At 36.1% G+C, this 27,042-nt stretch overlaps 1 protein-coding gene across 2 annotated transcripts in view; it reads left to right on the top strand.

Annotated features, from left to right (window-relative positions):
* Window positions 1-27,042, top strand: part of LOC145671321 (uncharacterized) — a 503,933-nt gene that overhangs the window by 216,173 nt on the left and 260,718 nt on the right. For both annotated transcript variants that reach the window (XR_014128506.1, XM_081740319.1), the window contains exon 5: window positions 11,627-11,795. Coding sequence is in view for 1 of the 2 variants with exons in the window: in XM_081740319.1 (XP_081596445.1) it covers window positions 11,627-11,795 (169 nt within the window). In the remaining variant the exon portion in view is untranslated. The remainder of the gene's footprint in view (window positions 1-11,626; window positions 11,796-27,042) is intronic.

Here is a 27,042-nt window from a genome sequence, read left to right as displayed (position 1 = left end):
TTGACTTTATATTTTCTCATTGTTGAAGGTTTACTTGTTCAGTGAAACAAGTAAGCTATTTTAACAATGGAACAAGTACAAAGTCAAAACATGTAACTGGTGAATGGAGTTTTTGCAACCTCACACGGGAAAGGAGCGGTCGCGGGATAGGTGTCACGTTGAGGAGAATGGCTCGGAAGTAGTAAGGACCGGCAAATGGATATTTCCACAGGAACAGATTTTTTAGAAATGTTGCAGTGGACTTTGTAAACCTCAAGGAATTCAACTCTTCTTTGTTAGTTATGAAATTGTGGGTGAACACCGGTAAATATTGGAACAAAGTGCATTAATGTTTATTCTATTCCGGAAGTTCAGTCTCGACATTACTTTCGCTCTGTTGATGAACACCACATTGAAACCGTGAGAACTGTTCACTCTCAGAAACATCAGTGCACCGTGTGGAAGCACATGAAGGAAGTATAATCAGATTCAGACTGTTGACGATCACCTTTAAACAGAGCGGATGAGGGTTAATGTTTATTCGGACTCTGAAGAAGGTGAAATTGTACATGTTAAGCAGGGTGACATTAGAACATTAGAAGTTCCACAGTTACTGCAAATGCAATGTCAAATGTAAATGAAGTGACGCAATTTTTGTAAGACGTTTCGATTGTATAATATCTTTCTGTAATTTTATTTTGGAAGTATTAAGTGTACTTTTACTTACTTTTAGAATAAGAGTTAAGATAAATGCAATAAAGAGCACGTTAAAGGAGACTTTATGCATTCAGTTCCTTTGTCCCGTCCGTAAAATATTTTTGTCCCGTCTATAAGATTAGTTTATCTTTTTTACAATTTAGTAAAAGTAGTTTTTTCAGTTAAACGTGGGCCAATATCTAGGAAAACATGCTCCACAAATAAAAAACTAGCCTACTACGATTTTGCAACTCGCAGAAAATTAAGCCGAAATCAATGCGTAACAAAACGTATGTCATAAAAAGTTTCGTCCGTAAGATTAACTACTGATCATTATAAATGTGGCATAATATTTCCGTTATTAATAATAATATGGCTGTAACTGGAAAATGTCTTTGGTGATTACTCTGAGTTATAGTAACTGTACATTCTAACAACTATCAACAATTTTTATTAAATGTCTTGCAGAATTATAGGCCAGAATGTGCCATCTGTAAGAATGGAATGGCTGGTAGGGAGAACAAAAATGTTCACAAATGTGTAACTGAAACTGATGAAGAATTAAATACTGTTGTGTGGAATTTCCTAATTAAAAACCAACACGTGATGAAATATTACAACAATATCTATACACACATAAAATATGTAGACGTGAATATTATTCCATATCTTATAAACAAATTTAACTATACATATCAAGAGATTATTTTTAATGACTACATATTTCTGATTTTAGAGAATCGTATCTTGAAAAAGATAAATATGTTTCAACAATCGTCAGTGTGAACATCAATGCGTTTCCCTTAATGCATATGAACATTGCGAATATCAGTATACTTCTTTTTCTGTAAAAGATCAATGTGTGTTACTGTGTATTGCAAGATGAAAGCCACAACATAAACTTTATGTTATGGATATTTTGAAAATCGTAGTATTTTAGATGAACATGAATGCAATACTTTAGACTATGATATGTTATGATATAGTGCATGGCGTGGTATGGTTAACATACAAACCTTTGATGACTTATATGAAGGATTTGCATCAGTGCATAGTGATATTGAAATTGATGATTGTATATTTATATATACATTAAACAAGGACTAAAATATCTACAATATGCATTTTTAAAGTTATGAATTAAAAAATGGAAAATAAAAACTGTAAATCACTTACAAAATTCATTAAATTCTGAAAACAATTTGTGAAAGTTACGGTTAAAAAGTCGTAAAAGATTGTCAGCATTAAATTGGCCAATATGTAGTTGTACAGATGATATAAGTATTGAACATATTAAACAATATTTTAAGGACTATCATGTTAAAATTTGTAAATGATTTTTTTATTACTTTTTAAAAAAGTTTCTTATGTGTGAATACGATTTACAATATCGTACTTGAAAAATTGTGTGAAGAATTACTTCTTGCAACAAAACATTAACATGCGTTTATGACGAATTACTTTCTGGATTTTATAACGTTGGTATATATAAAGATAAAACAAATTCCTAAACCACCTACGCTGTGATTATTTTAACTGATTCGTTTGCTGTGAAGCCTCAGAACAATCGTGTGTGAACTTTCGAAAATTCGTTTTACTACGTAATCTCCTAAGAGCAGCTATGATGTGATTATTTTAACTGTCTCGTTTCTTATTTTTTGGTGGATCGCTTCATCAAAAGCTCTTAAAAACACATGCAGTATAAGCCATTAAGTTTTTCGCTTGATCTACAATTTTATTTGGTTCGTTTTCAATTATGAAAAATAAAGTAGTCAAATAGTCATGGAAAATGTAAACTTCTAAATAATTCAATGTAGTAGTAGTAAAAAAGTATCCATCGAACTTTTATATATTTCAAAGTAGTAGTAAGAAAAAGTACCCATCAAACTTAAAAAATTCAAAGTAATACTAAACATTTTGAAGATAATAAAACACTCATCAAATATCAAATTTATAAGAAGGAATAAAATCGTGTACCATAATTATAAGAGTACAAAAATAAAGTTATATATGATAGGTTTCACCTTGTAAATGCAATTCTTATGCCAATGTTATCTTTTATTCAGGAAGATTTTTTATTAAATAAAAATAAAAAATAATGTTTTTATGTATGTATTTATGTGCATATCAGAAAATAATAATACAAGTATACGAAACAATATAATAGTAATCATCATAATATGTATATACAAAGGAAACAAACAAACCAGAATATTATATACACGAAATCGTAAATTACACATCAATATCAATAAGTCTTATCGTTTTCTAATAAGATGTGCACTAAACCTTCAACATATTCGGGATTTCTTAATAATTGTTCATATTCTGTATCAAAGAAGTGTTCATTTATTACACTATTAAAATGCAGTTTAACATAGATATTAAACACATTGTCTCTTTCATTTTTCTTAGCCATAATACACTAGGCTTCTTCCTCAAATGAGTATTTATTTACAATTAAGCACCTGTGTGTAAGCTGATTCAAGTGATTTAGGTTGCATCCAAGACAAAGTAAAACGTTCTTCGGTTTCCAGTTAGAAATACTTCTTAATACACTTTTCATCAACAAACTCGCTGTTACACATGCAGCGTTTAGATTGTACACGCATATCCAGTGGGAATTTTTGCGGTGAAGAGGCAATTGGCAAATCCACTGGAGAAACATTTGCTGCAGGTGAAGGGCCAGTTGGAATACCCGCTGAAAAAACACTTGTTGCAGATGAAGGGGAGTTTCAAAATCCACTGGAAAAACACTTTTTGCACATGAAGGTGTAGTTGAAAATCCACTGGAGAAACATTTGTACATGAAGGGGCAATTGAAAAATGCACTGGTAAAACACTTGCTTCTGGTGATATTGGTTTGCATTCATGGAGTTCATCAAATAAGCGAAGAATTTCCTTTTCCTTCCCTTCACTAAATAAGTCTGGAGATGCCGGTCTTTCTTCCACTAGGGTCCATTTCATTGTAGGAATTTTTATAGTTGCTACTGGAGCTACTGTCCGAGCATCTCGTAGACTTACTACTGCTGGAGCCAGTGTTACTGATGGAGCATCGCCTATAGTTACTACTGATGGATCTTCTGCTGGAGCCGCTGCTTTTGCTGGAGCTACCACCGATAATAGTGATGGTGATGGTGATCCTATTGGTGTCGTAGGAATTATTATTGGGTCCTCTCTTAAATTTATGATCTCATCTATTATAACGTCTGGAGATTGAAGAGAATCCCATGAGGACAAATATCTTTTTCTTCGGGGATTCGGTATAATCAAAGGGTGAATACCAGTTAATTTCAGCACAAAATGCTATTTCACGTCGCGTTTGACTGAAAGAGCCCATGACAGTTCTATGCTCATCTTCTCTTCAAACCCCATTTATAAAGAAAATTTTACCAACGACGTCATAACACATGATACTTTAAACAAATTTTTCAAATGGTTCCTTACTACGTTTAAAATATTTTTCAAAACAAAGAATTTTAACTTGTTTTTTCCCAATTCTTTAAATAATTTTCATAACTATAGAATATAAAAATCATATTTACATTTCATTTATAAGGGTACTTCATGGCGTCATATGTTATTCACGTGATCAAAGGCATTCACTTATTCTCTTAAAACAACAACATACCATCAATAATATTACTTACATCTTGTTCTGTCATTCACATCTCAAAAAGAAATCTTTTATTCTTTTACAAGAACATTCCTTCATATATGTAATTCAGGTAATCATATTGTATACTCTTCATTCACATCTTCTATTACAACATTTCATCAATAATGTTATTTACGTGATCATAGCATGTTCCCATAATTCAAATGTCAGCCATTTGCAAATAAATGGTTTACATATTTTCAAAAATGAAATCTGTTATTTTATTGTACGATTAATGTTATTCAAGTACAAATAAGTTATTTACAAGTAACATTCTATTAATAAATTCTTTTACAATATAAAACTTATCTTCTATTCCAAATCAGTATTCTCTGTCTACCCTTCGCGACGCCAACTTTCATTTATATTTTCCGTTGCTATTCTGTGACGTTGAACTTCTTTTCTATTAGGTATCGGTGTTCTCTGATGTCTACTCACCGCGGCACCAAACTTCTTTCCTACTGCGTCGTCGGCATTCTGTAATGTTAAACTTCTTTTGTATTACTTGTCGGTATTTTTTTGTTTACCCGCGGCGCCTAACTTATTTTCTATTGCGTCGTCGGCATTCTGTGATATCAAACTTCATTTCTATTTACGTGTTGGTATCGTCACTTAACATTAGGTTCATTACCGTACGCATCCAACTTTCACTTTCATCCATCCATCCGGGTTCCAAAAGCCCGCGAAAACTTCAGTTAGTGTGTTGACTTCAGCCAAGAAGGACCTATCTGAAGACTGCTCCAGATCGTGCTACAATTAATATTTTCCATATCATGCTAAGCATATGAACGGAAGAAATTTAAATGAATAAACAAATATTTCCACTTCACAAGTTCACGATAACTTTTCAGACAGAATTCACAATATGTTTCTCAATTCCATATTATGTATTCCATTTCCGTTGGGTTCTCTTCCTCTACATTGGGGGCTACATTTCCCCTTCCAAAAGTAATATTCAATCTTCTCCGTGGCTAAGCGGTTAGCGTGCACGCCTTTGGCGTGGAATTTTCATCCGCACGAAACATAGTTTCTAATCAGATTTTTCATTGTTCACACTCATTGAGTGTTGAAGTAAATATTACAAGGTAGTTAAAAGACAATCTAATACATAATCAGAGCTTCTAATGAAGCAATCTAGCATAAATTGAAAGCATTCGGGGGCCACAACAGGAGGGTCCTGAGAACCATTTTAACAACTAGTTCTTTTATACAGCACGTAGAGCCGAACATGGAAACTTTTTACTTCTACGAAACATACTTTCTATTCGACTTTTCCATAGGAAAGGAGATGGCAAAAGACACTGTCCAAGTCAAAAAGTCTTGTGAGGCCATAGCGGGAGTGTCCTGGACCATTTTAACAACTAGTTATTCATACGGGACGTAGAATCGAACCTGGAAACTCAAGGAACAACAAAAAGCTTCTAAATGAATCAGGAGGCATTTTTGACGGCTGCACTGAGCATTTGGGAGTTCATTCTCTTCTTCTGAGACTATTTGTGCTTCTGGGGAACATTTTCCCTCTGTGGCCATAGCGGGGAGGTCCTGGTCCATTTTAATAAAAAATAAAAGCCAGGAACTACGCCCCTGCTAGCTACAGGAAGCATCAGAGGTCATTCACAATGTCCTAATGTCATTCACACCTTTTAGAAAATCGTCACCTACTTTTACCTATGTGGCAATTAACACGACATCACTTTCTCTACCTTATAAGCCATTAGAACTACCAAGTTCTACAGGTGTCGGCGTCCTCTTGATGTATAAAATCTTACATCACTCTACTAAGCTTGAAGATAACGGCATGCGTAGATCTCATCAAGCTGAAGATAATGGCATGCGTGGATCAAATCAAGCTGAAGAAAAACGTAACATTGAAGATAACGGCTTGCGTAGATCAAATCAAGGTGAATAAAATGGCATGTTTGAAGATAGTGGCGTGCGTGGATCACAGCAAGCTGAACAAAATTTTATGCTTGAAGATAACGGTATGCGTAGATTACATCAAGCTGAACAAAATATCATGTTTGAAAATAATGGTATGCGTAGATCACATCAAGCTGAAGAAAATGGCATATTTGAAAATAATGGCATGCGTGGAGCACATCAAGCTAAAGAAAATCGTAAGCTTGATGATAACTTCATGCGCAGATCGCAAGAAACTGAACAAAATGGTATGTTTGAAGATAACGGCATGCGTGGAGCACATCAAACTAAATAAAATGACGTGTCGGAGATATACTCTGTTCCTTAGATTTCGAATACAAAAGTTAAAGAAATGAATTTTCATGGTGCTGAAAAGTGTGTCGTTCTTTGCAAGGTTGATGTAGTTGATAGTTTTTATTCTCCAGGAATAAATTATATTTTCCAATTTTTGTGTACTCTGTCTGAAAATTTATCTATTATTAACTAGCAGGTTGTATCTATTATTGTCTCATCTCTCCTGAGTGATACACTACTTTAAACTTAGTAAAAGGATTGAATTGTTTGTGCAATAAATTATTTAAATGACGGTTATTCAGTGTTGTATGATACTTGCTGGTAATACAGGGTGAGTCAAAAGTCCTTGGACACATGCATAAATTTGAAAATCGACGGGAAAAGTAAGAAGTGATGATGGGAACAGAGGTTTGATGAGGGGCCGCAACGTTTGATGTGTATGTCATTCATGGTCGCCATCTTGAAATCCGCCATTTTGGATTCAAGTCATTTTTTCAAATGGGAAGCGGGTGTATGACACATCAAATAACACTAGCTTGAGCTCAGGAATATTGTACAGTTTAGAAGTTATTAATGTTCAAAGGTGGGAAATTACCTTGATACTGACCAGTTCTCTCTTTGTTCCAGGTGATCTAAAATGGGTCTGACACTTGAACAGAAGATCGAAATCACCCTTATATCAGGGGAACGCAGCTACCGAACAATAGCAGCTGACTGCAACAGACGGCACCCCGACAGAGAACCGGTATCGCACAGCACGGTGGCTCACGTGATCACCACATTCCGGGAGACGGGCTCTCTTCAAGATAGGGCACGTAGTGGGCGACCAAAGACTGCTACCAATGAGGAAACTGCAACGGCGGTTGTTGCGTCGTTTGTGAAAAGTCCTAAACGAAGAACCCGTCGTGTGTCCCTGGCATGAACAATAAGCCAATCCTCCGTTGTCCGGATATTGCACGCTAATCAGTGGCATCTTTACAAGCTGCACATGCAACATAAACTGAACGAGGATGAACCTGACCGCAGGTTGAAGTTCTGCATGTGGGCTACTGAACAACCCGAACTGGATCCTGCGCTTGCCAAGGCCATACTGTTCAGCGAAGAGGGGTATTTCACTTTGAACGGGGAGGTTAATCGACATAATTGTCGATACTGGTGTGACGCAAATCCGAACTGGGTTGACCCGAGTCGAGAATATAGTCCAGCGAAGGAGATGGTGTGGTGTGGCATATGGGACACTCACATCATTGGGCCATTTTTCATTTACAACACCTTAACTGCACCACACTATCTGATGCTGCTGCAGGACCTTGTGTTCCCTGCCACACTGAACGCTGACGGCATTTTCGCATCTTATTTTCAGCACGATGGAGCCCCTCCACACTATGGACTTGGTGTCCGTGAATGGCTGGATGAACAACTGCCAGGGAAGTGGATTGGTCGCCGTTGTCCCGTGGAGTGGCCGCCCAGATCCCCTGACTTAACGCCCCTTGATTTTTATCTATGGGGACATCTTAAGCAGATAGTGTATGCTGAGACAATCTGTCATTTGAGACACCTGGAGGAACGCATCCAACAAGCCGTGACCAAATTTTAGAAGACATTCTCCTCCATGTGCAGTCAGAGTGGTTGCGGCGACTACAGTTGTGCATTGCACGGGATGGACAACACGTAGAACATGTGTTGTAGCATTTAATATCAAGGTTATTTTCCATCTTTGAACATTAATAGCTTCTAAACTGTACAAGATAGAAGAAAACAAATTACACCACTAAATTCCTAAGCTCAAGCTAGTGTTATTTGATGTGTCATACATACCCTTCCCATTTTAAAAAAGTGACTTGAACCCAAAATGTCGGATTTTAAGATTCGGCCATGAATGACATACGCTCCAAAAGTTGCGGCCCTTCATCAAACCTCTGTTCCCATCATCACTGTTTACTTTTCCCGTCGATTTTCAAACTTATGCAGGTGTCCAAGGACTTTTGACTCACCCTGTATATTGTTAGTTAACTTTTAAGCTGTAAAGAGTTGTTAGTAAGCATCACCATTAGAATTGCCAACCGTCTGTTATTCTACAGGATAGTTCGGTTTCGATCTCCTTGTCAGGTATCCGGTACAACCTGAAAACTGGCCGTTAAGTGTCCGGTAACTTTTCCTCTTACTAGTCCTATTCTCCGTTCTATTCAAATTATTTTGGACTGACGAAAGCTATCGTTTGTCAATGAACATGGTTAAAGGAGAACTTATAATTCGTTTTGATATCGACCTGTCGTGCGCGGAATTTGCTGAAAAGTTGAAGGCAGGAAAATTGACTGAACATCAAAATTACTAAAGGTAAGCAAAAGTACATTTTCAAGAGCGCAGCTAGCACTGCTTCATGTTCAGTAATATCTTCCAATTAAACAGTGCTTCCAGATCTACTAAAAGTATGCATGCATTGTGAGATATTACCAGCCCCAGCAAAGCTGGTAAGACTCATATTTTAAGTATATTTTGTGCATGCTATAATTATATTGCCAATTTTATTTGGTTTTCTGTTTTAAATACAATGTAGTATTGATAGTAGACTACAAAAATTACATGTGAAAACTCAACCAAAACTGGAATAAGTACGTTTAATAAATGCTTCAGAAATAAGTAAAGTTATTAAATTCGAACTCCGAATCTCTCAATTTTATGCGAAGTAAACACTTTCAGTTTGTTCACATTTTTGACGAGCGATAATGTCACAATCGTAAGATTATATGTACTCCAGGAGGGTGCCCGCTATTTCCATTTTCAAAAAGTTGGCAACATTAACCATCATAGAGGTCAGGAAACAACTTAATGGTAATACTAGAAGTAAGTGAGAATTATTATGAATGAATGTACAAGAGTTGACCATTTCCTGTAAACAGATATAATTTTCCATTTTCATGATTTTGTTTCTTCCTAATTATAACCTGTTTTAGGTCTACATTTTTCTCTTCAGCTTAGATTCGCACGGCTAAAATAAGTCCCAATCATTATGGGCCATTAATAAAATGTTGCAAAACAATTAGCATAGCTGTAAGTGGGAATCAACCAGAACGTTTATGGGTGGAAAGTAAGCACACAGAAACAAGCGATACCATGTCACGATTGTCCTATTTAGAGTATGGGATCCTTAAAGGGAAATACAATTTTAAGGAAAAATAGGTTTTTTTTTTCTCCATTTTATTTTCATGCGTAGGTCAAGACCAAGTGAAATAAAGAAGGAAGAAAAAGACATGTTCTGCTACATATATTTGTAAAATTGAGAAGGTACTAAAATAATAAAGAATAAATTGTCAAGAAAACAACAAGAATTGCTAGTCACTTTCTATATTCAGACTCAATTGTTTCTCAGTTTTATCAGGCAAATATGAAGATAGTACCCTGTTCAAGACTATGATTTTTACGTATATTTCAAAGCTTAACCCTTTCGGGATCCTGGGTTTTTGGGGTAGTTTTTAGACTTTCAGTCAAGCAGCTACTGCATCGTCACTATTTATCCTAGGATCATGGTTCATACCTCACTCTCTGCAGAATGAAGCTGGCTTTCAAATGGTACCACTTGCATGCCCATATCGTATACCAGAAGAGGGAAAATTGATGTCAAAGGGAAAATATTGGAGGGAAATTTTTTTCTCACTTTGGGCCCCCCTGGAGCGACCCTGTGTGAACGTAGCCATTTAGAAAAAATCTGATAAATAGTACTTTGTAAACTGAATGTGTGCGCCAAATTTCAAGCTTCTATCTTGAATAGTAAGGGCGGGAGAAATTTTTATCAAGAATCTCCACAATGCCCCAAATTACCGCAAAACATCATGATCTCAGATAAAAAAATTCTCTGACACATCCCTAATTACCCTAGGATCATGGTTTGCACATCATTCTCTTCAGAATAGAACTGCCTTTCAGACGGTATGACTCGCGTGTTTCCATCACGTATCTAAGGCGGGAAAATGATGAAAAACGAGATTTTTGGGGTAAAAATATTCATTTTTTCAACTTTTAGCCCCCCTGGACGCCCCTGTTTTAACGCAGAGATCTGAAAAAAATCTGATAAATACTACTAGGTAGGCTGAATGTTTGTGCAAAATTTCAATCTCATACGTGCAAAAATAAGCCCGCCAAAACTTATATATATCGACAATGTACCATAGTCCCGTATACAAAGGGATATTTTGTAAAAATTCTCTGAGACATCCCTAATTACCCTAGGATCATGGTTTGCACATCATTTTCTTCAGAATAGAACTGCCTTTCAGATGGTATGACTTACATGTCTCCATCATCTATCTAAGGCGGGAAAATGCCGAAAAAAGGGATTTTTGGGGTTATAATATCCCTTTTTTCAACCCTTTGTCCCTCTGGATCCCCCTATTTTAAAGCAGGAACCTGAGAAAAAAATCTGGTAAATACTACTCGGTGGACTGAATGTTTGTGCAAAATTTCAATTTTCTACGTGCAAAAATAAGCCCGCCAAAAATCATGAACATAGGCTTCATAAGAGAAAATATATATTTTAAAATTATGACGTCATCACCTCCTATGTCTAGACGCAGGAAGGTGTGAAACCATACGTAATGTCTTCTACAATGCCTCTGGACTTGAAAAAAAAAAAAACGGACGAAAAAGCTCAAATAGAAGAGTTATAACTCAATGTATCATGAAACACCCGTATGGTACAAATTGTACCATAAGTACCCCAAAGGGTTAAATAGTGGGCAACTGTAGCCTCAGTGCTGGCCAGAGTTTATTTTCTTTCTTTTCTTTTTTTTTTTTTTTTTTTTTTTTAGAAAATTTTGTCCGGACGGCGCAGAACAAGATCAAAATATGACGGATCTGCACTGAAATACTATTTGGTAGAAAAGTGGCCTGCACAAGATTGACATGAAACTTATCTTTGCAAAGGGTGTCAGGGTACCGTATCCGAGAAAACCAAATCCCCCGGAAGTATACCTGCAAATACTATTGATGTTGGTCACTTTAATCATATCTTTTTTTTCCTCTTCTATGATAAGTAATACATAGCGTGAGGTTATTTATAGATCATTTGCTTTATTCTTTCAGGTGAGCTTATGACGAGGGGGCGTTGCTTGTTTAATGAATTTAAAAAAGAATTGGATTTGTATATTATGAAAAGAGGAAACCTTGTGGAACAAACGGATTTACTAGTGTGTGTTTACGAATGTCTTGAGAACAATGACTTAGTGCTGTTAATTCCAAAGGGTTCAAATTTGTAAGTATATTTATTGTTTTTTTATATTTATTGTGAATAAGCAACAAAGCACACTACTTTTATGAATACAAAATATTTTAATAATAAATGGAAGTCATTTATGCAAGGAGCAATCCAAATGAAAGCGACCAATTTCCAGATCAAAAGTTGCTAACAAATTTATTTATTTTTTAATTTTTTTTTTTACCTGAGATTGTACCACATTCAGAGACTTGAAAACGGATATTCATTTATTTTTTAGCCGCGCGGGTTGGTTTGTAGCGTCCATTTTGTATAGGCGCGTGTGCGTATTTTGCACTTTTCACAGGATTCCCCTAAACGCTGTAACTTTTTAAGTTTTAAAGATCATGAGTTCAAACCAAAACCATATAAAAGTTAATGGAATGGGCAACATACTGTGTTCTATGCACATTGAGACGTACTTCAGAACGTTGAAAGAAAAAGCTTTGAGCATTGCGTTTGGAAACCTAGAAATGACCATTTTGGAATGTTCATTTTGAAACGAAATCAATGAGACTCACCTTCAATTTTCTGTCTACATAGAGACTAGATAACATATAAAACACAGTTCTGACCCCAACAAAATGAATTATATTAATAACTATGCGTTTTTTTTTTTTGTTACAGGTTCAAGGACCTAGCGTCGTCTTCATCAGACATTTAGAGAAGACAGATAACAGCAAACCTTATATCTTCCTCAGATAGATAAAAACAACAATTAAAATTATAAATGAATATGCTAACTAACGGCTGAGGAAGATATAAGATTTGCTGTCTTCTGCCTTTTCTAAATGTCTGATGAAGAGGACGCTAGGTCCTTGAAACTGTAACAAAACAACGTATAGTTATTAATATAATTCATTTTGTTCTGGTCAGAACTGTGTTTTACATGTTATTGTCATTATCCAGAACCATGGAGTTTGTTTATAGAGACTAGATAGTAAACAACGTCGCAAACAAGTTTCAGATCTGAGAACCATATACTTGATTTTCTGGAAAATTTTAAATATTGCGAATTCTTGAAAATCGTGTACTTCACCATCAAATATCTCAGGAAGGACATAAGTAAAAAATCTCTAATTTACACAAAATAGACGATGGCTAGGCAGTAACAAGTGAGTGAAACTGCGTCACTAAGACTTGAGTGGTTTCTGAGTTATGAGTTGTTGCAATGATGTGAAATTCGAGATTTTAAAGCTCAATAGATGTACCAAATTTTACAGAAGTAAGTCTCCACGTTAAGCGTCTGGTTTGCATATCCAGACTCCTAACTATGAAAACATTTACGCTCACTCCAACCGCAATCATTTCATGAATTCAACCTGATTTACGTATGTTATTATGACGTAAAGTCGAATGTAATTTATTCTAAAAACATTTTTAAACATTGCAAGTGCTGTGACGTCCAAATATTCACAGAGAACTCATAGTCGTATCGGAATAAACAAAAGCGAGTATGGAACAGTAAACTGCTTTCACGAAAATCAAAAGAAGGTCTGCAAAGGCATACAAAATGGTCCAGTGGTTTGTGTTGATACTCTATCAATCATATGTTGTTGTGTTCAAACCCGGTAGCATGTTATTTCTTTTTTTAAGTGTCTTCCTATTTTCATCCGGAGACGGAAAGCATTTCTTTGAGTAACTCATTGGAAACTTCTTTTGTTTCAAATTCGATTACATTGTATCAATTGCAAATCTGAAATCCATAGCTAAAAACAAAATATTAAGTATGTTCACTACTCCATTATTATCCTCTGATTTGTAGCGAAAAACTATTTATAAACAGTGGTGATTTCAGAAAATTATCTTCCGGGGAATTTTTAATACGGGTGGAGGACATACTGATAATCCACATTAAGCACGATCGAAGATATGGTCCCGAAGGCAGAAATTTCTTAACGTCTCACAATTCTCCCTCAGATCGCTCCCTGAAATTATCACTGATTAAGAGCTTTTCGTAACACAGGGGTGCCCACTAGGGGGAGCTATGACGCAAAGTGCGTCATTGAAATATTTGGGGGGGGGTAAAAAATCTGTATAAATATGTTTGAGGGAGTGTAAAAATTAATCGAAAAGAAGATTTTTTTCATGGAAGAACACCTACGGGTAGACAATTGGGGGGGTGCGTCATGGACATAAGGGGTGGGTGGGCACCACTGCGTAACAGATATAATATTACACATGTTTCTGGTTCTACATTTTGAAATGGTAGTACCATAACTTATACAGAATTATAATACTGTATACATGAAAAAATTATAATACTAATCACGTAAAAGTTATCCTGTAAGTTACCAATTTTGGTTGGGATTAAAACTCAAATATATTTTTTTCGCATTGGACTTGAAAGTTACTCCTCTTTATATAATAATGATTGGAAAGGCATGCTTAACTCCAATTAATTAATCAATATATATACGAATATTTTTTTAGTTTACTATTTTCACTAGTTTACATTTCTCGAAAATGTATATTATAGACGAGTGTATGCTCGCAAATAAATTATCATTTATCATATATATATCGGTCTCTATTCGAAATTCTATTTAATTGAATCCGACAGAAATATAGACAAAAACGTCTAGAACACGTGAAAAGAGAGAGAGAAAAAAGCGTTGTACTCTGCGGGGACTCGAACTAAGCTCGAATGGTGTTTTACAAGCCGAACGCCTTAGACCACTCGGTTATTGTAAAAACCAGTGATTTTAGCAAAGACTTCGAGTAGCAATTCTTCTTACAGAATAACATGTATTTTCTATTCTCTAAAATTTAAGCCTAATTTACTTTGATGTAATATTTCTATTGATTTATCTTATGAGCACGTTATTCGTTACTTTGACGAATGATGTATGTTGTTGATATAGATTCTATTACACATTCTTTCATAAATACTACAGAAAGTATGAGTGTTATTTATGATCTTCCATGAAAATTGACTGGTGCATGCGCAGTACACAGAGGAAGGCGAGGAAGGAAATGCTAACAGACTGAGAATGGTTTGCTCGCAAGCAGTAGTTCTCAACCGGGGGGCGCTTCCTCCTCCTGGGGAGGCGTGAAGGATTTACGAAGTCCCTTAGTTTCGTTAAATTTCTTGAATGATTATACACAATATCCAGCCACATCTTCTACACATTTGGAAGTGATAAATCGTAGTATAAATTAACCGTCCTCCACACACGGTGCTGTTAGACCAAGATTAAAAACTGCAATAATTTTTGTTTCAATAAAATATAAAGGTTTCAGTGGGAGGGATTACAATACCCTTAACACCATGACTCTTAGATACATCACTGCCTGAACTGTAACTTTCAAGTTAGAATCGAATAATAGAGAAATATGACTTACTAAATATATTTTTGGTTCATTATACTTGTTCAAAAATAAAATATCCACAATTACAATGACAGGAAATGTTTAGTTGTTCATTGTAAATCTTTGCAGTTTCATTTTCTCTTTTTCTTTTCATCTAGGCCTGAAAAGTGTAATAAGAAGAGGTTAAGAATTGGAAATATCACGTAAATTTTAGTAATGTATTGCCTCACTTTATTTTAATATTCGTATGGAAGGAAAGGTTTTCTTTGGAACCTCCTTGTTGCTTAATTCTTAACCAATACAAAATATTGGTTTCATCGCTTTGAAGTATAAGGAACAGCTAACATGTATTTTACTCTTGTCATTGCGTAAAGAAGTACCAGGTTAATGTTTGTCCAAGTTCTCCCTACTCAACTAGACTCATGAAAAATAATAATTAATATTGCCATTAGTATACTATTCTATATGAAGAATACAAAACGTAAATTACACTATATTTTTCTCGAACTCGAGCTCAACTAATGGGACAATATAAAAAATGAGCTTTATTCATTCGAACTGAGATAATACTTGTAATTAGAAATTAAACAACCAAAAGGAAAAACATAATTTAAAAACAAGAATACTTTTATCCAAGATGTGAAATAAAGTCATTAATGAACTGAAATGAAAGTAATATTGGGCATGATATACGAGTAAGAAAATGAAATAAATGCGACCTTAGAAACGTTCAAAGTAAATTCACAAATACTTATTGAAGATATACTACTCTTCCTTTATGTTTAAAGGAACGAATAAGTAAGCAAACAAAAGAAAAGAATGAAGAACGAATGTCTTGCTCTTAGAAAAATATAATAAATAAATGAAAAATAAATGTTTACATAAAAAAAACAGTAGTACTTCATGTAGTTACCTCTAGAGTCAATAACTTCTTGAAGTCTGGAGGGAATACTAGATACAAGTCTCGAGCAATATGACGGTGTGTCACGTAGGTGTAGCCACTGTTCCGTAACATGATTTTGAAGAAACGTTTTGTCTCTGTCTTCACGTCTTTCTTCCCATTCTTGCACCATCTAGGCCCACAGATGTTCAATTGGGTTCAAGTCTGGGAATAGAGGGGTCTAATTTATACAAATTAACTCCGGATGTTCACTTAGTCACTCTCGTGTTTGCCGGGAAGTGTAAACAGCACTGTTGTCATGTATAAATATACATTCTTCCATAATGCTAATTTTTTAGGTGGGTATACGCTCCATTCCTTATCACACACATACACACACACACACACACATTAGTATATATATATGAAACGCCCTATATATAGGATGTTTCATAAATACTACTACTGCATTTGGGGGTTAGAAGTAGACAGGAACACATGCAAAGAAAAAAGTTTAATACACCGAACTAGAAAGCGGCGTCCTTTCCGAGATATGAGTGCTGGAAAGTGCTGAAAATTGAACTTTGAGCATTAATAGCCCAAGGAGACCTTGACTTAATTTGTGAAATTCTGTATCTACTGGGGACCGTTCACACAAGTGTAAATTACAATAATAATAATAATAATAATAATAATAATAATAATAATAATAATAACAAATCGTTCAAGAAGATATGAAAGAGTCTTTGCGGATCAGCTGTCCTCAGAGAGGTTTTTCTTCATTCGCACCAGGCAAATGTCGGAATGGTACCTAACTTGTAGACCCCAAGTAGCCTCATTTCCAATGCCTTTAAGGAAGGATGTTATTCCTCTTACATCTTAGTCATCAAGCTGGAGATGCTATAAAAACCTTTACAATTTTAGTAAGTCATCTCGGGCTATGAGCTAGGTGAAGGTATTCACATCCGAAGTTTCGAATGCAGGCATTGCATTTATCTTCAAGGATTGTTATGAAGAGACGGGAGTCAAGTCAAGTGAAATATATTTTGCCCCCGAAGGGTGAGTGACGTCTAGATTTTAAACGGCTACTTTGTCCAATGTGTTATTTTCTGTTGATGTGTTGATTGCAGACAGAATGTTCTGGGAGTTAATGTATATTCTGTGTAGATAGGATTTTATACTAGAGGCAGGCTTATACATCTTAGGTAGTTCTAAATAATATTCTTTAAGATCGTTCAGATTGAACGCCCATATACGCGAGGAATAGGTATAGCCCACAACATGGAATTCAATTTTTAAAAAAATATTCTGATTGGCTGAGTAATGCTGGCTCCTCTGGATATTGTTGTGGTTCTCTGTGGGTTATCTCATTAAGCAGTATATCATGGTCCCCTGGATGTATATCTGCTTTACCAGCTTCGATCAGGTTAAGGTGGAGGTGTATTATATGTTTGATTTTTCCGGTAAGTTTTTTTCTGGTGCGATGACCTTTTTCATCTGATTGTCAGCGCTTTGGAAAGGTCAGTGTGAGCATCGGTTACTTCCGGTTCTTTGATTATTAGCTCTGCAAGTGCTCAGTGAGGTCCTTGTTGATTGATTGTTAAGTTTTCTTCTGATTATGATGTGTAGTTGTTTCCCTGGATAGCACTCCAGTTTCCTCTATAGCATGGATTTCTTTTCCTCTCTGTCTGTTTTCTTCCTCTTCATCTTTATATCTATCCTTTTCTTGGATCTTGTATAGGTTATGCGACCTTCGTGAGTGTGGTTGTATGGGCATACCCGTGTAGCAGCAGTTATTCTCAGAGATTTTTTGAGTATTTCTTTGTCTACTAGTAAGTGAGCAGTTGTTTCGACTCTGAAGTGCAGATGATTTCGCGGCATCAGTATAGCTATAGACGAAGTTCGGTGATCCCACAGTTGGAGAAAAGGTAGCTTCTGGGGGCAAACCTTCTTCAGAAAGTGGCTCCCTTTCAGGAGTGTTGTGCGTCGACCTCTCTGGTGATAGCTGGAAAGGTCTCCTTTGTTTTCCTCTATTGTTGGTTAGTCTTCTACGTGTAACATCTCTTGGCTGTTTTATTCAGAAGGGTTCTACTCCTTGAGTTCCGTGGCGTTTTTATATATCCTTTCTTTAATTCCTGCATGGGGCTTAAAAAGGCCTTAACACTCTGCTTCTTCCTGTCCTCTGCTGTTCTCTGCTTCCAGTAATTTAAAAGGTGGGTAGGTGTTTGTTTTCTTGATGTAAGCAGCCCCTCGGGATAACAGCGCAAAGTATTCAGAGTTACGATTTTGTAGATGTTGTACGTGTAGTTGTTTGTGGGTATAATTAGAGTATTGTCCCGTTGGGATCAAGGTTAGCCTACTTGCTCTCCGACTGTCGGCATGGCCTGTACACGGAAGAGTGCCTATTCTAAGCTCGGTCACTCCAGGGGGACAGGGAGCAAATAGTTAAATCTCTCCGTTCGGTTTGTTTAATGCCAATACTGTTGGGGAGGGAAATCTCTCTTATCAGGTGGCTCTAATAAGAGCCGGATGGTACTACTATTATAAGAGCGGCATGATTCCTTAGCCTTGTCTTAGTCAATCATAACATCAATTTTCTCTGAATTTTAAGAGTTTTGCGCCGACATAATGAGGTCACTTATCCTGCTGCTGCTTGCTTCCATACACTTGTACTGCTACTCTACGCTGTAGAAGATAATTGTTCCGCGGTCTTGTACTCTCTCGGTAAGTGGAGCACTTTTATTATGATGAGACCGGAGATATAGGCATGTGTATACGGTGACTACTTAGGGGCGGAGATATAAATGGGGGCTTGTGATTACCTTAGGAAAATGCTGGCTCCTGATTGACTATTGTTGTGGCTAAGAGAAATGGCTTTGTTGAATGTTCTTTTTTGTTGCTGAAAAGGGTCGACCAGATAGGACTGAATTGCAACCCATTGTTTCTATTGAAACTGTTCCTTTCACGTGAGATAGCTATTGGCTTTTTTATTATTCTATCTTAAAAATTGCTGCACTTGACTACTATCTTCGTATTTGTAAAATCAACTGGCTGGAGGCTTATGAATAAGTCTTATACTATGTCTGACACGGCAAGTATTCTGCTGAGTGCTAGAGGTGCGGCCGATGAACGGCAATACGGTAGTAGAGATAATCCTCACTCGTAACTTTTCTCATCACTTTGTGTTGGGAAGAAACGGCCCTTTTTATGGTTGATATCTCTAACACTGTAGCCATTTTCTTGTAGCCTGGAACGAAAATGGTTGAATTCCTCTTGTAAACTTTCCTGGTCATTTACAGAGACTGGTCTGTAGATCAAGATGTTTAACACGAAGGACTTGGGACTTGTGTTGGAAGCTGCTTGCGTTGAGATAAAGATCCGTATGTTGTGTCGGCTTTCTATGTGTGTTATATAAAATAAATAAATATACTTACATCTTTCTCTGAAGTAGTACCTAGCAAATTAACATGTTCTTTGAATTTGTTTCGCTATTTCTCGATGTCTTTGCTTTTACAACGGAAGTTACAAAGGTATTTTCTCTTTCATTTTTTCACCAATTTTCTAGCACCTTCTTGGACATCTTCAAATTGCGAAGCAACTCTTAATTCGTCAATTCACAAAGGAAGTTTAAACACTACTAAATTTTCGAAGTGACGGTTGTACTGAAATGATCAAAGATTACTGTGGCATGCTCATACGCTACAAGTCTTTCCTGACTTTTGTTTCCTACCCTCCTGTTAACAAATTTTCCTCAGATAATTTTTTTATCTGAATGAAACCGAAACAACAAAGAAAATGCCTATTTTTACCCTCTTCTTTTTTTTTTATCATCCTGCGTATACCTGCATACTTCCTAAATTTTAGGTGGCTATACCATAGTTTCCAAAACTTAAAGGTGGGTGTACGCCGTATACCCGCGTATACCCTCCATTACACCCCTGTTCTTCCTGTTGTGGGAAGTTTCCTTTTAAGGACGGTAACAACGTATTTTCGAAGATATTAACATAAACACTGCTGTTCATTCTCTCAGGCACTGCAACCAAATCTACAGGACCAGTAGCCGTCATGTATCCCCAAAAGTGTGCTGATATTTGTCCTGAACAAGAAGTTTTGATAATATTTTGTTCAGCATACCTGGTTTCGCATGGTCTATACAATATCACTCTGCCTTGCTGGTTAGACTTGAAATGAAAACCTTCTCGTTGGTCCAAATGACTAAGTCCTAATATGACAATATGACTGAAGTTAGGTTATGTTCTCCTGTGCCCATTCCATTCGTCTGGCTTTCTAAGTTTCAGTCAGAAGAGTCTTTCTAGCGTGTCTTGAACAGTGTAGACCAGCCACAAATAATCTCCTTATTGTTTCGTGAGAACAATTATATTCTATGGCTTGGTCCAAAAGGATCGACGCGTGGCGTAGAGGACTGTTGATTACTTCTGTAACTAACATTTGATCTTGAGCTACAGTTGTCTTTTTAGGCCTTCCCCTTCTTGACCGAGACCTGAACCATTCACCACCTTTTTTATGTCTCTGAATCCATTTCTTGGCTGTTTTCTTGTCACAGCCCAGATTCATAGCGATGTGAGGCAGAGTTTGTTCCACTGTTGCTCGGTCTATGATTTCTCCTCGCAGAGCAACATACAGTTTTCCACAGCCTTTAGAGCGAGGCATTTTGACAACCTGTTAGAAATTTGAGTTTTGACTCGTATGAGAAATGTCGGTAAAGTGTATCTTTCTGTTTGTACTGCGCATGCACCAGTAAATTTTTATGAAAGATCATAAATAATCCTGATAATTGTTGTAATATTTATGAACTAGTACGTAATAGAACCTAGTATATCAACAATGTCAAAAAATACAGTAAACATGAAACAATTTAATAGACATATTACATCAGGCCAAAATAGGCTTAAACTTCAAGTAATACAAAATAAATTTCATACTGTAACAAAAGATTTAACATGAAACACGCTACTACAATCACGACTTCTCACAATAGCCCAGTGGATGCCCTCCCCGCTGATCTAGTGGCTTGCACTTGCCGCTTTGGTGTACGGAGTACCGGGTTCGATTCCCAGTGGGAGAGACTTTGAAATTTTAACTGTCCTCGATGTTTCTGTGTTCATGTCCCTGTCGTTCTAGGTTACTGGTAAAGCAAATTAAACAAGTAAAAATCGAGTAAAATTAAGTAGTAATAAGTAGATAAAAAAGTGGATATGGGTATTCGGCTGTAGATTGCGAGGGACTATTCAAGGGTAGTTCGAATCGCACCAGAGTACAATTTTTGTTTTACCTCTTCTTGACGTTTCTGTTTGTGTTCCTGTGAGATTCGATTAAATATCATTTCGTAATACGCTATAATATACGTAATATTTCGAATTCTTAACCTCATATTATTACACTTCTGAGGCTTAGTTTAGAAGAAAGAGGGAAAATGAAAGTGCAAAGATTTACAATAAACTACTTAACATTTCCTGTCATTGTAATTGTGAATATTTTATTTCTGAACAAGTATAATAAACCAAAAATATATTTAGTAAATCATATTTTTCTATTATTCGATTCTAACTTGAAAGTTACAGTTCAGGCAGTGTCGTATCTAACAAGGAGAAGGCAGACTTTGGTAAGTGAATTTCGCGGCCATTTTTTGCGAAGTGGTAGTGTACATTTAAAGGGTTAATATTACAAATTGGGTGGGCGCAATGGTCAAAAATAACTTCGAAAACCCTTCTTAAAGTTTTCTGCTCGCCGTATACATCGTAAGACGCGCAAATTTATTAAGTGACGGCATGGCAGAGTGAGAAGAACCTGAGACTCAAGTGCAAAGGGTTCCGCGTTCGATTCCCATTCGAGCCAAACTTTTATTTTTGTTTTTTGCTTCAACCAATAAAGTAGCCATTTGTAACTATAAGTAAAATATTAATTCACCATATGTTTATAATGTATAAACACAATTTGAAAGTTTTAATCACTTGTAAAATCTTTCAATGTTCCATGTTAACTAGGAACAAAATTTAATCTCTTCCGTAAATATTATTGTTACCGCAGTCGTTGTGTAAAAATGTTCTGGAAGCTTTGTGTCTACACCTGTTGACAGTGTGCAAATTACAAGGGGAATAAGGGCTATAGCAACATCCAGTATCAGCAAAAGGGATTTCCCCTCAACTCCTTTGTAATTCGCACACTGACAACAGATGTACACCAGAAGCGTCAAGAACATTTATTACACAACCACTGTCGTAACCATAATATAACTCGTGATATCAGTATATTTATGGAATAGATTAAATTCTCTTGCTAGTTAACATGGAACATTGAAAGATTTTACAAGTGACTGAAAATTTCAATTGTTTTAATACATTATAAATATATGGTGAATTAACATTTACTTATAGTTACAAATAGATACTTTATTCGTTGAAGCCAAAAACGAAATAAGAGTTCGACTCGACCTGGAATCGAACCCGGGACTCTTTGTACTTGAGTCTCAGATTCTTCTCGCTCTGCGACATCATCACTTAATAAGTTTGCGCGTATTACGCTATATGCGACAAGCAGAAAACTGTAAGAAGTGTTTTCTCGATTATTTTGACCATTGCGCCCTCCCAGTTTGTAATATTAACTCTTTAAATGTGCAGTATCACCTCGCAAAAAATGGCCCCGAAGCTCACTTACCAAAGTCTGCCTCCTTCTTGTAAGAGTCGTGGTGTTGAGGGGATTGTAACCCCTCCCATTGAAACTTTTATATTCTATTGAAACAAAAATTATTGCAGTGTTTAATCTTGGACTAACAGCACCGTGTGTGGAGGACGGTTAATTTATACTACGATTTATCACTTCCAAATGTGTAGAAGATGTGGCTGGATATTGTGTATAATCATTCAAGAAATTTAACGAAACTAAGGGACTTCGTAAATCCTTCACGCCTCCCCAAGAGGAGGAACCGCCCCCCGGTTAAAAACTACTGCTTGCGAGCAAACCATTCTAAGTCTGTTAGCATTTCCTTCCTCGCCTTCCTAAGCATGCCTTTCCAATCATTATTATATAAAGAGGAGTAACTTTCAAGTGCAATGCGAAAAAAATATTTGAGTTTTAATCCCAACCAAAATTGGTAACTTACAGGATAACTTTTACGTGATTAGTATTATAATTTTTTCATGTATACAGTATTATAATTCTGTATAAGTTATGGTACTACCATTTCAAAATGTAGAACCAGAAACAAGTATAATATTATATCTGTTACGAAAAGCTCTTAATCAGTGATAATTTCAGGGAGTGATGTGAGGGAGAATTGTGAGACGCTAAGAAATTTCTGCCTTCGGGACCATATCTTCGATCGTGCTTAATGTGGATTATCAGTATGTCCTCCACCCGTATTAAAAATTCCCCGGAGGATAATTTTCTGAAATCACCACTGTTTATAAATAGTTTTTCGTTACAAATCAGAGGATAATAATGGAGTAGTGAACATACTTAATATTTTGTTTTCAGCTATGGATTTCAGATTTGCAATTGATACAATGTTATCGAATTTGAAACAAAAGAAGTTTCCAATGAGCTACTCAAAGAAATGTTTCCGTCTCCGGATGAAAATAGGAAGACACTTAAAAAAAGAAACAACATGCACCAGGTTTGAACACAAAAACATATGATTGATAGAGTATGAACCCAAACCACTTTTTTTTAAACATCTTTATTTTCCAAGGTCACTTACATACCTGAAAGAAATTGGTCATTTAGACATAAGACATAGACGGGAAATACAAGTAGAATGTTGGCACATAAACAATGTAAAAATAGAAATGAAATCAAAAATAAAAATTATTTGAGTGGGGGGTTTGGGTTCGTTTTCCGGGTGTCGCCATTGCTATCATGTGCACCACCGTTAAAGTCTCCCTTCTCTGAATTAACTGGTTTATGACTCGATAAAGATTTATTTCACGGTTTGATTTCAGGGCTTTAGGAAAATAAGATCCCCTAAACCGAAATTTATTTTTATTCGCACCTGTATCCATGTATCCACATGCTGTAATGCTGAAAAAGATTCTTGCTCTAATTTCTAGTTTGTAGGGACGAACTAGACTGATTTTCACTTCCCTTGAAAATTGAATAATAATAATAATAATAATAATAATAATAATAATAATAATAATAAGAATAAGAATAAGAATAAGAATAAGAAGAAGAAGAAGAAGAAGGAGAAGAAGAAGAAGAAAAATAATGTTGCAAGAAATGAACAAGCATCTTGAATTTAAAATTTTGATTGAAAGATCATGAAAATCAGTTCAATTCAGTCCATGGCAGATAGAATTAGAAAATTGCGTATGTTGCCTTAATAGTTTGGCCTAACAGACTCAAAAAAAAAGTGTTACCGTTGAGGTTAGGGATGCAATTTGTTTAGGAAAGAAAAAGTTCACGAATTTTAGGTTAACAAAACAATAAAAGCTTTAATGAGTAAAAACAAACAAAATATGTTTAGATAAAAAAATCGAGTATGATGAAAATTAACGCTGCATTTGGAATATTGTGATAACAAGTGTGAAAAATAAGGCAGAAGGCCTTAGCACCAAAATTAATTTAAGTGAATTACATCTGTTTTCTTTCTTGACCTCCAGCTTGAATGACTTATTACCAATAACTTGACACACATAAACAAACTAGTGAGATCGATATACGAGGGTCATTCGGAAAGTAAAGAACGTTTTGCGCTAGGGCGTGCGCGTGTTCCCCCACCCCCGCTGCCGCTGGGTTATTGACCTGGGCATGCTTTAGCCTCAGTCTGGCACCAGCTGCGATCCGCTACGGTCCGTTATTGCTTCGCTGTGCGACTGTAAAATGTGCGATACAATTACTGATCCTGCCAAGTGTGAGGATCGTGGTGTGATAAGATTTTTGAATGCAAGAAAAGTGCGTCCGATAGAAATTTATAGACAAATCACTGAGGTGTATGGAAATGTAATGAATGAAGCATCAGTTCGTAAGTGGCCCATTATGTTTAAAGACGGACGGACGAATGTGCACGATGAGGAACGCTCGGGCCGGCCTTCTGTTGTGACTGACGAACTCAAAGGAAGAATTGAGCGGAAAATTCAAGAGGATAGGCGATTCACTATTGATGGGCTGGACGAATTCTTTCCTGAAATTTCAAGAACTGCGTTATACGAAATTGTCAGTGGTGAACTTGGTTACAAAAAATTAGTGCAAGGTGGGTGCCTCTACTGTTATCGGAGGAACACAAAACCAAGTGAATGGGAGCCGCATTGACTTTTCTCAGCCGTTACCATAAGGATGGCGATGAACTTTTAAATCGTATTGTTACTGGAGATGAGACGTGGATTTCGCACATCACTCCAGAAACAAAGCGCCAATCCATGGAATGGCACCATTCAAATTCTCCGAAAAAGCCGAAAAAAGCCAAACAAATTTTGAGCACCAGAAAGGTTATGGCTACGGTCTTTTGGGATCGTAAGGGTGTTTTGCTCGTTGACTACATGTAGAGAGGTGAGACCATGAATGCAGCTGCCTACTGTCAGACGTTACGTCGACTTGGCCGCGCGATTCAAAACAAAAGGCGCGGATTGCTGACCAGCGGCGTCATTCTCCTCCACGACAATGCCCGTCCTCACTCCGCGGCATTGACGAGGGACTTGCTTCAGCAGTTTAAGTGGGAAGTTTGGGAGCATCCACCCTATAGTCCAGACTTAGCCCCCAGTGACTTCCACCTATTCCCAAAGTTGAAAGACTTTTTGTGTGGAAGCCACTACGGCAGTGATGATGAACTTAAGGAAGCTGTTAGTGATTGGTTCAACAGTTTGGCGGCAACTGTGTATGCCGAAGGCATAGAAAAACTTGTACCACGGTATGACAAGTGTTTAAATTTACACGGCGACTATGTCGAAAAGTAACTTAAGTATCACATAGTATGTAACACAAATTTCGCCTTTGTATATCAGTTATTAAAGTGTTTATACAAAAACGTTCTTTACTTTCCGAATGACCCTCGTACATAAACAGTCATATCTGAAATTTACGATTGATCATCCTTTCATAACGAGTACAATACAAACTGGTTAATTTATGACCTTACATTTGAAAATACCTATTTACGTAACATTGGATAATAAAAGATTAGCGTTGATCAGCTGATACTTTATGACTAATTATATTCCTAAAATTATGAAATTAAGATTTGTATAATGTGATGGAAGCTGAATTTAATTACTTACGATTTAAGTTAAGCAAAATTAATATATATTCCCGAATAAGTTGGAATACATTGAAATAGCAATAAATCGAAATAAGTTGAAATAGGTCGAAATAAGTTGGACTAAGTCATGACTTTGATTTAGAATTTAGTTAGAAATTTGAGAGAAAAGCAGACTGAGCTAAAGAAAATGAGTAAGCCTAAGCCTGACTTCTAATTGTTCTTAGTTATCACTGAGAATTGGAGATAATTACACCTGATATTAAATTTGATATCATCATAAACAACAAGAATACCTCCTACATAATATCAATGTGATTAATATAGTGATTTAACCATGCATAACACATATATACACACATATTAGCGAATATAGCAAAATATAAATACACAAATATACACAGATAAATCATAGATATAAGCATGCACAGATACACAGAATACAATTTATACTAGAATATTCATAATAAGTGCAAAGACGTCTTTTGAAAGAAATTTGTAGACAAATGTATCTATTTTTCATGATTTCTCTTATGTTGCAACAGTAACATACGCATGTATCCGTAGGTTGTCGTAATTAGTGTAGCTTATGCGCATAGACTTCTGATCGCTCTATTGGCTTGAGGATCAGAATAATTCATTCAATGCGGCTTTGCTTAGCCTACTTCATGGTTATTGCCAATACATACTTTTCATGATAGAATCTAACAGCTGTTCCGTTCTTAATAACGGATTCCGTATCTCTAACAAAAATGACTAATTGTGAGATTTATTCGCATTTTTCTGATTACTAATTAACATTTAAGCTCTCTACGTCGAATACTTTCATTGAGACATGAAACAAACTT

The sequence above is a fragment of the Thermobia domestica genome, chromosome 15 (assembly GCF_964235325.1).
Source record: "Thermobia domestica chromosome 15, izTheDome1.hap1.1, whole genome shotgun sequence".
NCBI lineage: Eukaryota > Metazoa > Arthropoda > Insecta > Zygentoma > Lepismatidae > Thermobia > Thermobia domestica.
The sequence above is the reverse complement of the archived record's forward strand: the minus strand, read 5'-3'. Positions and strand labels throughout refer to the sequence as shown.